This window comes from Rousettus aegyptiacus, unplaced genomic scaffold, assembly GCF_014176215.1.
Source record: "Rousettus aegyptiacus isolate mRouAeg1 unplaced genomic scaffold, mRouAeg1.p scaffold_m13_p_15, whole genome shotgun sequence".
NCBI classification, from domain to species: domain Eukaryota; kingdom Metazoa; phylum Chordata; class Mammalia; order Chiroptera; family Pteropodidae; genus Rousettus; species Rousettus aegyptiacus.
In genome coordinates, this window is record NW_023416290.1 from 31,236,621 (window position 1) to 31,249,662 (window position 13,042).

At 36.8% G+C, this 13,042-nt stretch overlaps 1 protein-coding gene across 1 annotated transcript in view; it reads left to right on the forward strand.

Moving 5' to 3' along the window:
* CPQ (carboxypeptidase Q) overlaps positions 1–9,558 on the forward strand; it is a 433,138-nt gene extending 423,580 nt beyond the window's left edge. Inside the window, exon 7 of the mRNA XM_036233307.1 lies at positions 9,094–9,558. Coding sequence (XP_036089200.1) covers positions 9,094–9,257 — 164 coding nt within the window. The 3' untranslated portion in view covers positions 9,258–9,558. The remainder of the gene's footprint in view (positions 1–9,093) is intronic.
* The last annotated feature ends 3,484 nt before the right edge of the window (positions 9,559–13,042 follow it).

Sequence of the window (13,042 nt, forward strand, 5' to 3'; positions counted from 1 at the left end):
TTATTCCACATTTGGAGAGACTATAGTACCGTCTTCATACAGTGATTCATTAGTCTCACCATTGCCATACAGTTGTTCAACTTTATGGAAAGAGAAATCATTTTCTCAGAGCTTGGGTACATGTGGTCTGGATGTCCACCAAGTATGTTGGTATTGACCTAAACTATGTGGTCAAAATTACCCCAGCAACTACTCCAAGTTTTCCAAAGAGGCAGAAGGTGCAGGGGCTGAAAGTTTGAAATGAAAATGATAATACTTTTCATGGAGTTTTCATGAGGGATGCTTTTCCTTTCCTAGTTTGTCCTTTCCTTTGTTTTACTGTTTTTTCTTTCCCTCTTATAAGTTGATTTCTCTTCTGGAGACTTATGGATAACCAAGCTATTAATTAAATGTTTCTCACTCTAATTTTTAATGAGATTTAATACAGTTGGGATAAAACTGCCCCCTTTTGAAAAGAGAGATTAAATGTCTACAAATTCCATGAATTGACTTTCTAATTGTTTTGGTAATTATTATTGTTTTGTTTGATAAAGTTGCTGAATGAAGTAATAATTTTAATTAAATTTTAAAGATATCTTTAGATTTTATAGATTCTAGGGAGACTAAGTTTTCTTGCAGGGTATAAATTAAGCCCCATAATGTTCTTCTATAACTCCAAAATTATTATGATCAGGGGAATGTCTATAATACATTCCGTTGCAATTAAATTGCATACCCAGACTGTTTAAGATCTGTTTATAGAGGAAAAATGGATTTTCCACAGCTGCTTGCCTGTGAGTGCATTCTTCATGCAACATTGCAGCAGCCAATGTATGCTCTGAAATAACAGACTTCAATGTAAACTTTCAAAGCTTTCAAATGTCTTCCAAAAACTTCACACAACACAAATCGCTTAATGTGTGTGCGTGAAAACCCACAGATTACATATGAATGAGAGTCAAACTACAATAACAGGGGGCTATGAGAATCCTTTGTGTATTTACTTACCCATGTCTCCAGGAATTAGCGGGTATTCAATCTTGTTCCCATATACATTACAGACCACAGTCATCACTAGGATCTGTCTGTAAAGACTGAAATCTGCTGAGAACAGTATGCAGGTTGGATATTTCTCACAATATTCATCGGACCACTGTTACCCAGCCACATAGCTGGTAAATATTTTCTGAAATGAATGTTTACAAAAAAGATTTAGAGAGGAGAGGAAAGAAGGGGATAAGGAAGCAGAGGAAAAATAATTCAAACCAGGGTCAAGATGGGGTCATACGGAACAAACCTCATGGTCCAGCTATCCCATCTTAAAGATCATCAGAACTTTGATTTGTTAAATTAGAATTTTAAGTCCTTTGAGTTGTGTGTAAGAGATCATGCTGCTGTGGATATATATGTTGGATCATCCTTGTGGATATATAATATTTATAATAAAGTATTAATTGAGTGCTTACGAATCTTCACTAGCATCTTGAAAGTCGGATAACATTAGCCCTATTTTAGAAGTGAGGAAACTAAGGCTAAATGGCCTTCCATAGTTCACCCAAATTTGCCCAGCTATTTAGCAGAAGAGTTCAAATTTGAACCCAGTCCTATCTGACTCTGACCCTTATGTTCTCTCAACTGTATTTTCCTGCCTCGGTCCAACTTCTCTTTTGCAGACATGCTAAGGATATGTCTTCACATCCTTAAATTATAAACCTCCCTGAGATATAATTTCCTTACAGCGAACTGCCCTAATAAAGTTGTAGTTTGTTTCCAGGAGGTGAATTTGGGCCTTCAGAGCAGGGTCCTCCTTGCCAGCATTCTATGTCTAAAAAGCATTTGATGATTTCCTGTTCAGAGCTCATATACCTGTCAAAAGACACTGCAATTTATCCCTAGGGATAGTTAACATTCCCGCCACTCTGTGTCAGATGCTCTCAGAAACTGAAATGCAGGCTCTCCCTCAGTGCCGGCCTTTTAGTTCAGTAGCTGTCACTGATGAAATGTCTCCTTGGAATTGCAGAGACAAAACCGCAAAGCAGCCAGCAGGCCCACCCTTATATCTCCTGTGGTTATCAGCATTCTCACTGGTGATATCGGATTTTCTGGAGTTGTTTTATTTTTGTAAAAATGTTCATGGGAACTTAGACAATGTCTGAGGAAATGCCTTCCTTAAGTCACTAGTTCTAAAGGGAGGCAGCCAAATACCCACCCATCTGGCAGTCAAGTTCTTTCAGTCCGAGACTGGGAATTTCAGAGGCCTGAGGGCATGCACAAATATTTCTTGCCTCTATTTTTTTCAATATAGAATTTGCAGCCTTTTTATGTCAGACACCAGGCAGTGTCTTTAGGAAGCTCAGAATGGGAGAAAAACAGCCCCAACCGAGCCACGTTCTGTCTCCTGGAATTAAACATCCTTTCCTGTTTCTTGACATCCACAATTCTGATTCATCTGCCATCTTTCATGAATTCCATTTTTTGAATTTTTTAATTTTGTTCTTAACTTGTATGTGAACTTGACATCCACCTGATATTCTCTGGGATCCAGAAAGCATATACTCCCTACCAGCTTCAATTAATTCTAAAATGTCATGGTTTCTATTTAAATGCTTCCAGCTACTACCAAAGTAAACACACAAAGTTTCTCTCCTGGGTGTTCTCTGAGCTCATGGTATAGTCTTCTGGTTTTAAAATGGACTTCTGGCCTTTCCTTTGGGAAGTTTGGTTATCTTCATCCATATGCTTTCCAGAGAATTTTAGAGGCTGGAATGTCATCAGCTGGTCCTAATCTTTGTCACCTATACCCCACACTGCCTTCTGCTCACCTCCACAGTTATTCATCTCTACAAATCCACCTCTACAAATCCATCTCTACATTTTCTGGAGCATATCCCTAAGACGCAATTCTAGTCTCCCCACCTTCCTGCTCATTGGCCCCTAAGGGCACCACATTTACATTTAGTCTATTTTCAACCTTACATTTAGGACCTTCCACAGTTGGCTAACAAATTTATCTGCCAATAATTAACCCAAGTTACTCCCACATCATCCAAACTGGAGTGCTCACATGTGCTGTTCATGAGGAATGTCTGTGCCTCATCTCTTTGTGTTGCTATCCTAAGTCTTGTGCTGGATATTCTTTTACCAATCCATATCATTCTTCACCTTTACCTACCCTGTACTGTGTCCCTGGAGGCTAATTGTTATGGACTGCATTAACAAGTCACCCTTGCTCTCTGACTTATGATTGGGTTTGGCTGAGGGGAAGCCTGTAGGATATGGGAGGGGCTGATTTCCTGGCTTGTACAGATACCATAGATCCTAAGGTGACCCTCTCCTACAGCTCTCCTACAGCTATAACTGTAGCTATAGCTGCTTTCTCCTTTGCCCTTTTAGGCCTATGAGTGGGAATGGCTGTCCTTGTTGCTTGCTTAGGGGCACTTCAGCAACCTTTATTGGTTTTATTTAACCTGACTATTCTGTGAATAATCCTTTCATTAAATTCTCCAAGTTATCTTCTTGTAGTGCTCTATCAGTTTTACTACAAGTACTCTGACTGATACAGCATCCTCAAGGCACAGTCTATTCATAAAATTTGCTGATTTGCTGATTTCATTCATTCACTCAACAAATATGCATTCATCTTCTATGTTAAAGGCACTGGTGACAGAGTGGGGAACAAAACACAGACCTTGCCTTTAGGGAGTTCACAATATAGTGGGGAAAACAGACATGAAACAATTAATTATAATGAAGGATGGTAAAGATTATGATAAGAGAAGAATGGAGAGCACACAGCGAGGAGACCTAGTCTAGGGGTCATTTAATGACAAGAGCTATCCACCATTTCTTTGGCCTTCCCTGGTAGCACTCAATATATTCTGAGTGTGGTCTTATGTGGACACATTTTCTCTGCCTCTACTGCAGAATAAGCTTTAGAGAGTAGAGATTGTGTCCTTTTTACCTTTATGTCTGCCTCAGTGCTTAGCCTACTGCCTAGAATATTGTAGGACCTTACTATTTATTTAATTGAATTGGATTGAACCTTCTGAACAGTGTGGATCTTGGCTTTGTCCTGTCCACTGATGGCTTTATATTATCAGACTAAGTGATGGTGAGATCCCACTCTTTTTGGGCTAACAGAAAACATGTTTTAATTTTTAGTAAAAAAGAAATCAACTCCTCATCATGGTTAAAGAGATTGATAGGTATTGGCAGCTTAATACACTCTGTTTTGGACATTTGCTAACAGACACTGGAGCCATTAATTGTCAAGGTTGATCATTGAGCTTTAGTTTATATTTCTTTTTTGCCCTATTGACATGTGTTGTATTTAATAGCACCATGGCTGAACTCAGTGTAAAATATGAATGAATAGAGGTAAATCCAAATTTTATTCCAGAGAAAGGAGTTTGGGGAAATAAGTAGGGGAAAACCTTAGCACAAAGTTTTTAAAACTTGGATTGGGCAGAGAAAATTTAGGAAACATCCTGAGGAAGAGCTGAGGAATAATGAAGTATTTAATGCATAGGACAGAAAATAGAAGATTGGAAGAAGAGAGCTCAGGCAACGTAGTAGACCAGAAGTTCATAGATACATCCCTCTCCTCCCAAAAATAATTGTTGGATAAAATAATAATTTTCTTTCTATGATACATGGCTTAGCAGGATACAAAGTAAGGGAGTACCTTAGAGGTGAAAAATGTTAAAGTGAGAATCTACAAGGGCAAGAAAATGTTTAAGTCTAGTATTTGTCTGAGGTTCTCGGCCAACCCCTTAAGCAAGTGAGTTTTAATGAACAGTGAGTGCATGTGGGACAAGATACAAAACATGGGGCCCTAGTGTCCTTATATAAGATATTGATTAACTTTAAATTTATTAAGATAAATATGTGAGCTATGGCTTCTAAATTCTACACTGATAGAATTGAAACAAAGTGTGTAACTTCCAAACGAGTTGAGTGAGGGAAGAGAAAAACCAACAGAAGGGAAAAATATCAAATTATAAAAGGCAATAAAGACAGGAAAAAACAAACCTTGAAAAGAAATTGAAAAAATGGGACGCAAAAATTAAGACAGTATAAATGAATCAAACTTAACAATAATCGCAATCTATGTAAATGACATACTCTTCGGTTAAAAATCAAAGATTTTTAGACTAGATTTTTACATTTATTTTTAAACTATTTGTTTTTAAGAGAAACTTCTAAAAACATAAAGATAGAGGAAGACCGCAAACCCATTGATGGGTAAAAACATACTAGGTTAATACTCTGCGAAAGGAGATAGGAGTGGCTATATTGAAACACTAGACTTCAAGACAAAAAGCATTACTACAAATAAAGAGGATGACTACATGTTAATAAAGATGTTTAATTTAACAGGAAGATATAATTCTAAATTTGTGTGTCCCTAATAACATAACTTTAAAGTATGTAAAAAAGAAATGGTCAGAACTGTAAGAAAAATAAACACATCCAGGATCACAGAGGAGCATTTTCACACATCTCCCTCAAAATTTTTAGATCAAATAGACAATATTATCAGTAAGGAGTTAAAAAAAATTGAAAAACACATTTAACAAGCTTGATCTAATGGACATTCGCAGTACACTAAGAACACATTATTTTCAACACATGGAACATTACAAAAATGTATCATACAATAGGCCAGAGAAAAAATCTCGACAAAATTCAAAGAATCTATATCATACAGTCCACATTCTCTAATAGTTAAATTAGAAATCAACAACGAAAAAAACAACTAAGGAAACCCCATACTTGTGAAAATTAATAAACACACTCTAACACATGAATCAAAGAAAAACAAGCAAACAAACTAGGAATTAGTAAATATTTAGAACTGAATGATTATGAAAATATTCATCAGAATCACTGGGATATAGATAGTAAAGCAGTACCAGGGGAAAGATTGTAGCCTTACTTCTTATTCTAAAGACAAAGAAAGATTGCAAAGTAATGAGCTGAGTACCCATCTCAGGAAGTTAGAAAGAGAAAAGTGAATAAACCCAAAAGAAGGTGAAGAAGGAAAATAATAGAAATAAGAGTAGAGATCAATGAGAGAAAAACTACTATATAGTAGAAAGTATCAAAAAAATCAAAATTGTCTCTTTTTTTGTTTGTTTTAAAGACTAATCCAACTGACAAACTGCTGGCAAGATCGATGAATAAAAAAAGAGAGAAGACACCAATAGCCAAAATCAGGATGAAAAAAAGGACATCCCTATAAATGCTACAGACATTTTTAAAAAACAAAACATAAAAGCAGGATATTATTTACCACCTTGTGATGATTATCCTAAATATTTGTGCAAAACTCACAGATTCCTAGAAACATGTAAATCCCAAAGTTAATTCAAGAAGAAATACAAAACTTGAATAGGTCAATAACCAGGAAAGATACAAATCACTAGTTAAAATTTTTACCATAAAGAAATATCAGACTTAGGTGGTTTTGTAAGGAGTTCTACAAAATAACCAGGAAATGAATCATTCTAATCTTATACAAACTATTCCAGAATGTAGGAAAATAAAGAAATACTTGCCAATTTGTGAATCAGAGATGCTAAAAATGGATAGTTCCAAACAGAAAATGCAAATTTAAAAAAATGTATAATTTACAGTTAGTAACAAAAAATATAAGCCATGGAGAAGATAAAACCTTACAAAAGGTATGCAAAACTATATTGCAGAACTTAAAGATATTATAGAAGACTTAAATAAACATAAACACATACCAACACACCATTTTTATGAATTAGAACACATTATCCTAATTAAAGATGTTGGTTTTTTCCAAATTGGTATGTAGATTAACACGATTCCCATCAAAAGTCAAAAATATTTTTGTAATGTTTATAAATGATTCTAAACTGTATCTGGAAGAGCAAATGGTCAAGAATAGTTAGACACTTCTGAAGCAGAAAGAAGAGAAGAAAGTAAGGGAACCCACACTACCTGATAACAAGAATTAGAAAGCAGCAGTAATTAAAATACTGTGATATTGCCACAGAGGTAGGAAATGGACCAAGAGAACAGAATTATAAATCTCCCAAATATATCCACACATATAAGAAAATTTAATATATGGTAAAATGGCTACTGCAGATCAGAGTACTAAGTCAGTAAATTTTGCTGGGACAAATGAAAAATAAAAATAAAGCCAAAAATCAATTCCAATTTTAATTGGATTGAGAACTTGAAAAGCAAAACTTTAAAAGTTTTAGTACATCAGAGAATATTTTTATGACATTAGAGTAGGGAAGGATTTCTTTAAAAAAATGTAAAAGTGAAAATCGTAAAGGAAAAGATTCATAAATTCGACTACATTAAAAATAAGAACATCTGTTTATCAAAACACATCATAAACAGACTACAGAGAACTATAAACTGAGAAATGATGTATACAAACTTACTACCAACTAAACACTAGTATATAAAACATATCAAGAACCACAAATCAATAAGAAAAGACAAAAATTTTAAAATGGGCAAAAGGTATACATAGGCATTTCACAAAGGAAAAAACATAAATGACAAAAAAAATATATAAAAATGTTCCCAATTTCAATAATTTTAAAAATTAAAATAAAAATCATAATATATGCTATTTCACGCCAATCAGATTAGCAAAAATTAGTTTGACAATACCAAGTGCTAGAGAGAATTTGAAGCAAGAGAAAGTCTCATATATTGACAATGGAAATACTAATTGAAAAGGAAAACATTTTGGAATTGCCTGATAAAATTAAAAACACACATACTCTGTCACTCGGAAATTCCACTTCTACATTTAGGCCCTAGAGAATGCTAACAGAAGCATATAATAACAGAAAACTAGAAACAACGTAAATGCTCACTGTCAGGAATATGGGTACATAAATACAATGAGTTAATATACGACAGCAAAAAATGAAAATACTACAGCTGTACACCCTAACAGATAATTTTTACATATGATTAAGCAGAAAAAGAAAGTTAAAGAAATATATCTGTAGTATATAATTCAAAACATAGTATTAAACATGTATGTATGTATGTTTAAGACGGCACAGAAGCACAACAGGACAGTGACCCCCCGAGGAAGAAATGCATCTACAGGCAGTGGGAAGAGGACTGGGAGGACATAAGCTCATCAAATAGGCTTCAAAGATACTGCTAACATCTTTCTTGCATTGAATTATAGACATATGTGTATTTTTTATATTGTCACCCTTTGAAATATGCATTTACATTCTCTACACTCTTATGTATGTATGGTATATTTCATAATAAAACAGTAATCAATCAAACAAACAAACAAGGCCAGAGACTAAGGAATTAGAGTTGGGATCCATAAAATGGGCCCAGTAGGTTCGAAGGATGAATATGAGACAGCAAAGATTTCCTGAGGTTCTGATTCGTGGCTGGAACTAGAGGAAAGCTTCCTTAGAGTAAGAAAGCTTTTTTGTGGGGCAGAGACTCCTGCTGATGCCCTTGGAGGTTGCCAGGAAATTTCATGGGAAGTAAATGTATGATTTGAGAAGGAAAATGAGTAAAGGAGTATTGACTTTCTTTTGTATCTAGGAAGGTACATAATTTGCGCTTACAGATAAAACATTTTACTACCTTTTTATAAATATGAAGGCGTTGGTATTGGTTACTTAAAAAAATAAAGGTTTATTTTCCCTCATTTAGCAGGAAGTTCAGAAGTAAACTTTGCAGAGTTTGTTCAATGGCTTAGCAATATTTTCTAAATGCATGCTCCTTCTGTCTTTCCACTCTGCCATTTTTAATGTGTTTTTTTTTTAGTCCCATGTTGCTTCAAACTTCTCATCTATCTTTAATGTATCATTAGGGTGTTCTCCTAATTCTTTTGTTAGTAAAGATTTTCCTAAAATTCTCTCATAGCCTGCCACTCATATCCTAGTAGTCAGACTGGTACCACATGACCATTTCTTGCTGCAATAGAGGCTGGGACAGTAATTATTTTGCCACTGTGTCCTATATAGTAGGAGCAGGCAAGAATGAAGTAGAAATCAGGGGAAGGGGTTTCTGGGTAGCTATTCAGCAATGTCTGTCAAAATGCTTCACTAAGAATTCTTTCTTTTTTCTCCCCAGGAGCCAGTCTACTTGATGACTTATATAAATATTTCTCCTTCCATCACTCCAATGGAGACACCATGACTGTCATGGATCCAAAGCAGATGAATATTGCTGCCGCTCTTTGGACTGTTGTCTCTTACGTCGTTGCAGACATGGAAGAAATGTTGCCCAGATCCTAGCGAGAACAAGAAAGAAGGCACTTTTTCCCTTTCTGACCAGGAATCCTGGGTCTTCAGCTTCAGAAAACCCTTTTTCACCTAACAATTTCATCTGATTCATTTTCAGAGCACACACTTTTTTTCATATTATCATCTGTCTTGATACTTTCCAAAGTCTCTGTTTCTAGAATAATGAATGATTTCCACCCCCACATAGAATCAATATATGGTAAGGATCACTATGGGAGTATTCCTTTATACCACCTGTAAAAATATATTGTTTCTGTTTTAATAGGTAAATACTGGGTAAATCTTTGGAAGACCTCTGGTTTTTGTATATGAATTTATGAACATTAAATCTAATACAGTGACTCTTTTTTTGTTTTGTTATTTATTGAAGGAGTAGAGGAATACACAATTGTAGTATGGTCTTAGTTTAATGTATGGAGGCATTTAGTTTCTAATTTATTTTTTATTAAGATTTAAAAAATAAGATACAGATTTTTTAAATTTCCCATTAGGGAAAAAAATCAAGTCTGTACAATCCTATTGTCTTATTAAAAATGAGTACTAGAATCTATTATCAGATAAATGATAATACTATTTTACATTTATGTTTTATGCATTTTGCACAATATTTTTATGACATTGGGCTTATTCACATTTTGCTGATAAACAAGTATTGAGGCTCAGCGAGGCTAAATAATATTCAGAGTCCTATAGAGCAAAAATACTGATCCCTATCCATTCTGGGGATTATCTTTACTTTTCTTCCATACACAATGTTCAGTATTTAATAAAAACTTACAAGATACACCAAAAAATGCAAAAAATAAATAGCTAACTAATTGTCAAGAGTTAAAGCAAGTAAGAGAACTAAACTAAGAGATAATCCAGATATTGGAACTCTCTGACTGGGACTTTAACATAACTGATTAGTATGTTAAAAGATCTAGTGGGAACAGTGGACTACATACATGAACAGAAAAGTTGTTAACAGATGAAAACTTTAAAATAGATTCAATTGAAAATGCTAAGATAAAAACGACAGCATTGAAGATGAAGAACTTCCTTGTTGGCTTATCAGGAGACTGGAAAGGGCTGAGGAAAGAATCAACTAGCTTGGAAATAGGTCAATAAAATTATCCAAACTAAAACACTAAGAGAAAAATAAGGATATTTTCAGAAAAATGAGAACTGAAAGTTTACCACCAGTATACTTTCACTAAGGGGAATCAGAAAATGTGTACTCCTGGCAAAACCGAATGATCCTAGAGTGAAGACTAAATAAATAAGAAGAAGTGAAGAGTCTGGCTTCAGGCCAAAACCTATATGTGATCTTTCAAGCCCAGCTGCAGGCAATTGCAAAGGCTTTACCTGGCAGGCCTCATGGGTGAAAACTGTCCTCCCCGCAACAGACTTAGTTCACAACCAGTGCACCCTAGTTTTCTGGAGGGACTCGGGCCCTCTAGGCCAGCCAGACTCATACACATGTCTGCATTCCTTGCCCAGGCACCTCTATTTAGAGGCCGGGGGGTCTTGACTAAGACAGTTTTGACTATGCTAACTCAGTTCTTTTCCACTTCTAGCCCTTTCCTCTGCCCCCCACAACACACACACACACACACACACACACACACACACACACACACACACACACACACACGCCCAGGTCTACAAAATGTCAGGAGTCTTTCGTTCAGAGTTCTTGGCAGTAAGATGATTTCCCTTATTAAAACATTTCTACACCTGAAGAACATTGTACAAATCTATATCAAGACTTCCAGAATTAAGATAACCAATTTCTTAGAAGCAAACTTAAAGTTCAAATGCTAAAAATAAAGAGGCAAAATAATTAATGAACTAATTTAGTTTAAGAAGAAACAAGAAAATCAAACCCAAAGAATTAGGAAATAAATAACAAATATGAGTTAAACTCAGTGAAATGGAAAACATGTATTCAATAGTATTTTCTTTGAAAATACTAATAAAAGTAGTTATGGAAAACTTTACACCAATAATCTGGAACCTTTAATAAATGGAAATTTCTAGAAAAATATAAATTATGTAGGTTAGCTGATGGATAAACAATGTCTTAATAACCCTAGAAACATTAAAAAATCGAAAAACTAGTTTAAAATGTCCTCCCCTCCCAAATTCTTTGGCCCAGACATTTTACAAGCAAGTTCTACCAAACTTTGCATAAGGAATCATTCCAATCATACAAAATTATTCCAGAGTAGACAATATGGACTAATTCTCAACTTATTTTATGATTCTAGTATAATCTTGATTCCGATATCTAATTAAAAACAATGTGGAGGTCAAGGTGACAGAATAGATAAAAGCTGTGCTTGCCTTCTCTCACAATCACATCAAAATTACAACTAAACTACAGAACACCCATCATTGGGAGTTACCTGAAGTCTACCGGAACGGAAGTCCTACAACTGGAGACACAGAAGAGGTCATCTAGAGATGAGAGGGGCAGAGATGCAAAATAGGCTTGTCCGACATCCACATGTGGAAGTTGAAGATCAGGAGATATATCTCAGCTGCTGAGGTCTCCCCAGAAAAGTGAGGAGCCCCAGCCCCATACGGGGCTCCCCAGCCCAGGGTTCCAGTACCGGGAAGAGAAGTCCCCACAACTTCTGGCTGTGAAAACAAGCGGAGGTTGTGGCTGAGTGAGAAAGAGGGCTGAGAGACTTCCTCTTAAAGGACCCATGCACAGACTTACTCAGTGACAGACTCACTCAATCTGAGCTCCAGCTCTGGGACACCACCTTGAAAAGCGCCAGGGAAATATGGGAGGGACTGAGCTGTCTGGCTTCGGGGTAAGAGCTGGAGGGGAAGCTTCCTCCCAGACAGAAGTGCCGACATAGGGCATTATTCTTTGTTGAACTTTCCCCTGCCCATCTTGCAGACCCAGGCGGCCACCATATCTGAGTCTCCATCAACATAGCTAACACTGGTCGCCCCACCCTAGTGATTCTCTGAGACCCCACCCTCCCAAACTGGACCCAACCAAATTGCTTCTGATGGATTTTCCATACAAATGGCCTGTCTTGGCTCATGTTGCAGTCTTTCCTAAAATCTTTCAAAGTTTCACAGAACCTAAACAAGCAGTGTCTGTCCTCGGCATGCCCCGTACCTCTTGCTGAGCAGCCCCACACCTGGCGCTCATGGAAGCTAGCCTCAGTTTGAAGCTTGTCCTCTTGGGGCACTTCCAAGCCCAGTGTGGGTGGTGGACATCTATGGATTACTTGGTGGCTCATGCCAGGTGGTCCTAGACAGAGCACAGCAGCAGTTGTACTTAGCCTGTGGCAGGGCCTCTCCCAGGAGGCCCCAACCTGTATGCCCAGTGTCCAGCTTTGATCTGAGGCAGAGCACCACCCGGGGTCACATCTGAGGATGACACACCCACAGGGCAGATAGGACAGGCATCAGAGCCCTGCTAAAGTGAATCCTGCTCTGTAGGGTCAGCACCTGCACAACAGTTCCAGTTCCTCCACTGGAACTGTTGTGCAGCTGCTGACCCTACAGAGCAGGATCATCACAATGACTCAACCTGAGAGGCAATCTCTCCCACTAACAAACGAACAGCAACCAAGGCTCAACTACAATAGGAGGGCATGCACGCCCATACAAGGGATATACCTGGAGCACCTGGCTCAGGTGACTAGAGCAGACTGTGCCACTGGGACCCACAGCATATCTACTATATAAGGCCACTCTACGAAGACTGGGAGCATAGCAATCCTACATAATACATAGAAACAAACACAAGTAGATAGCCAAAACAGGAA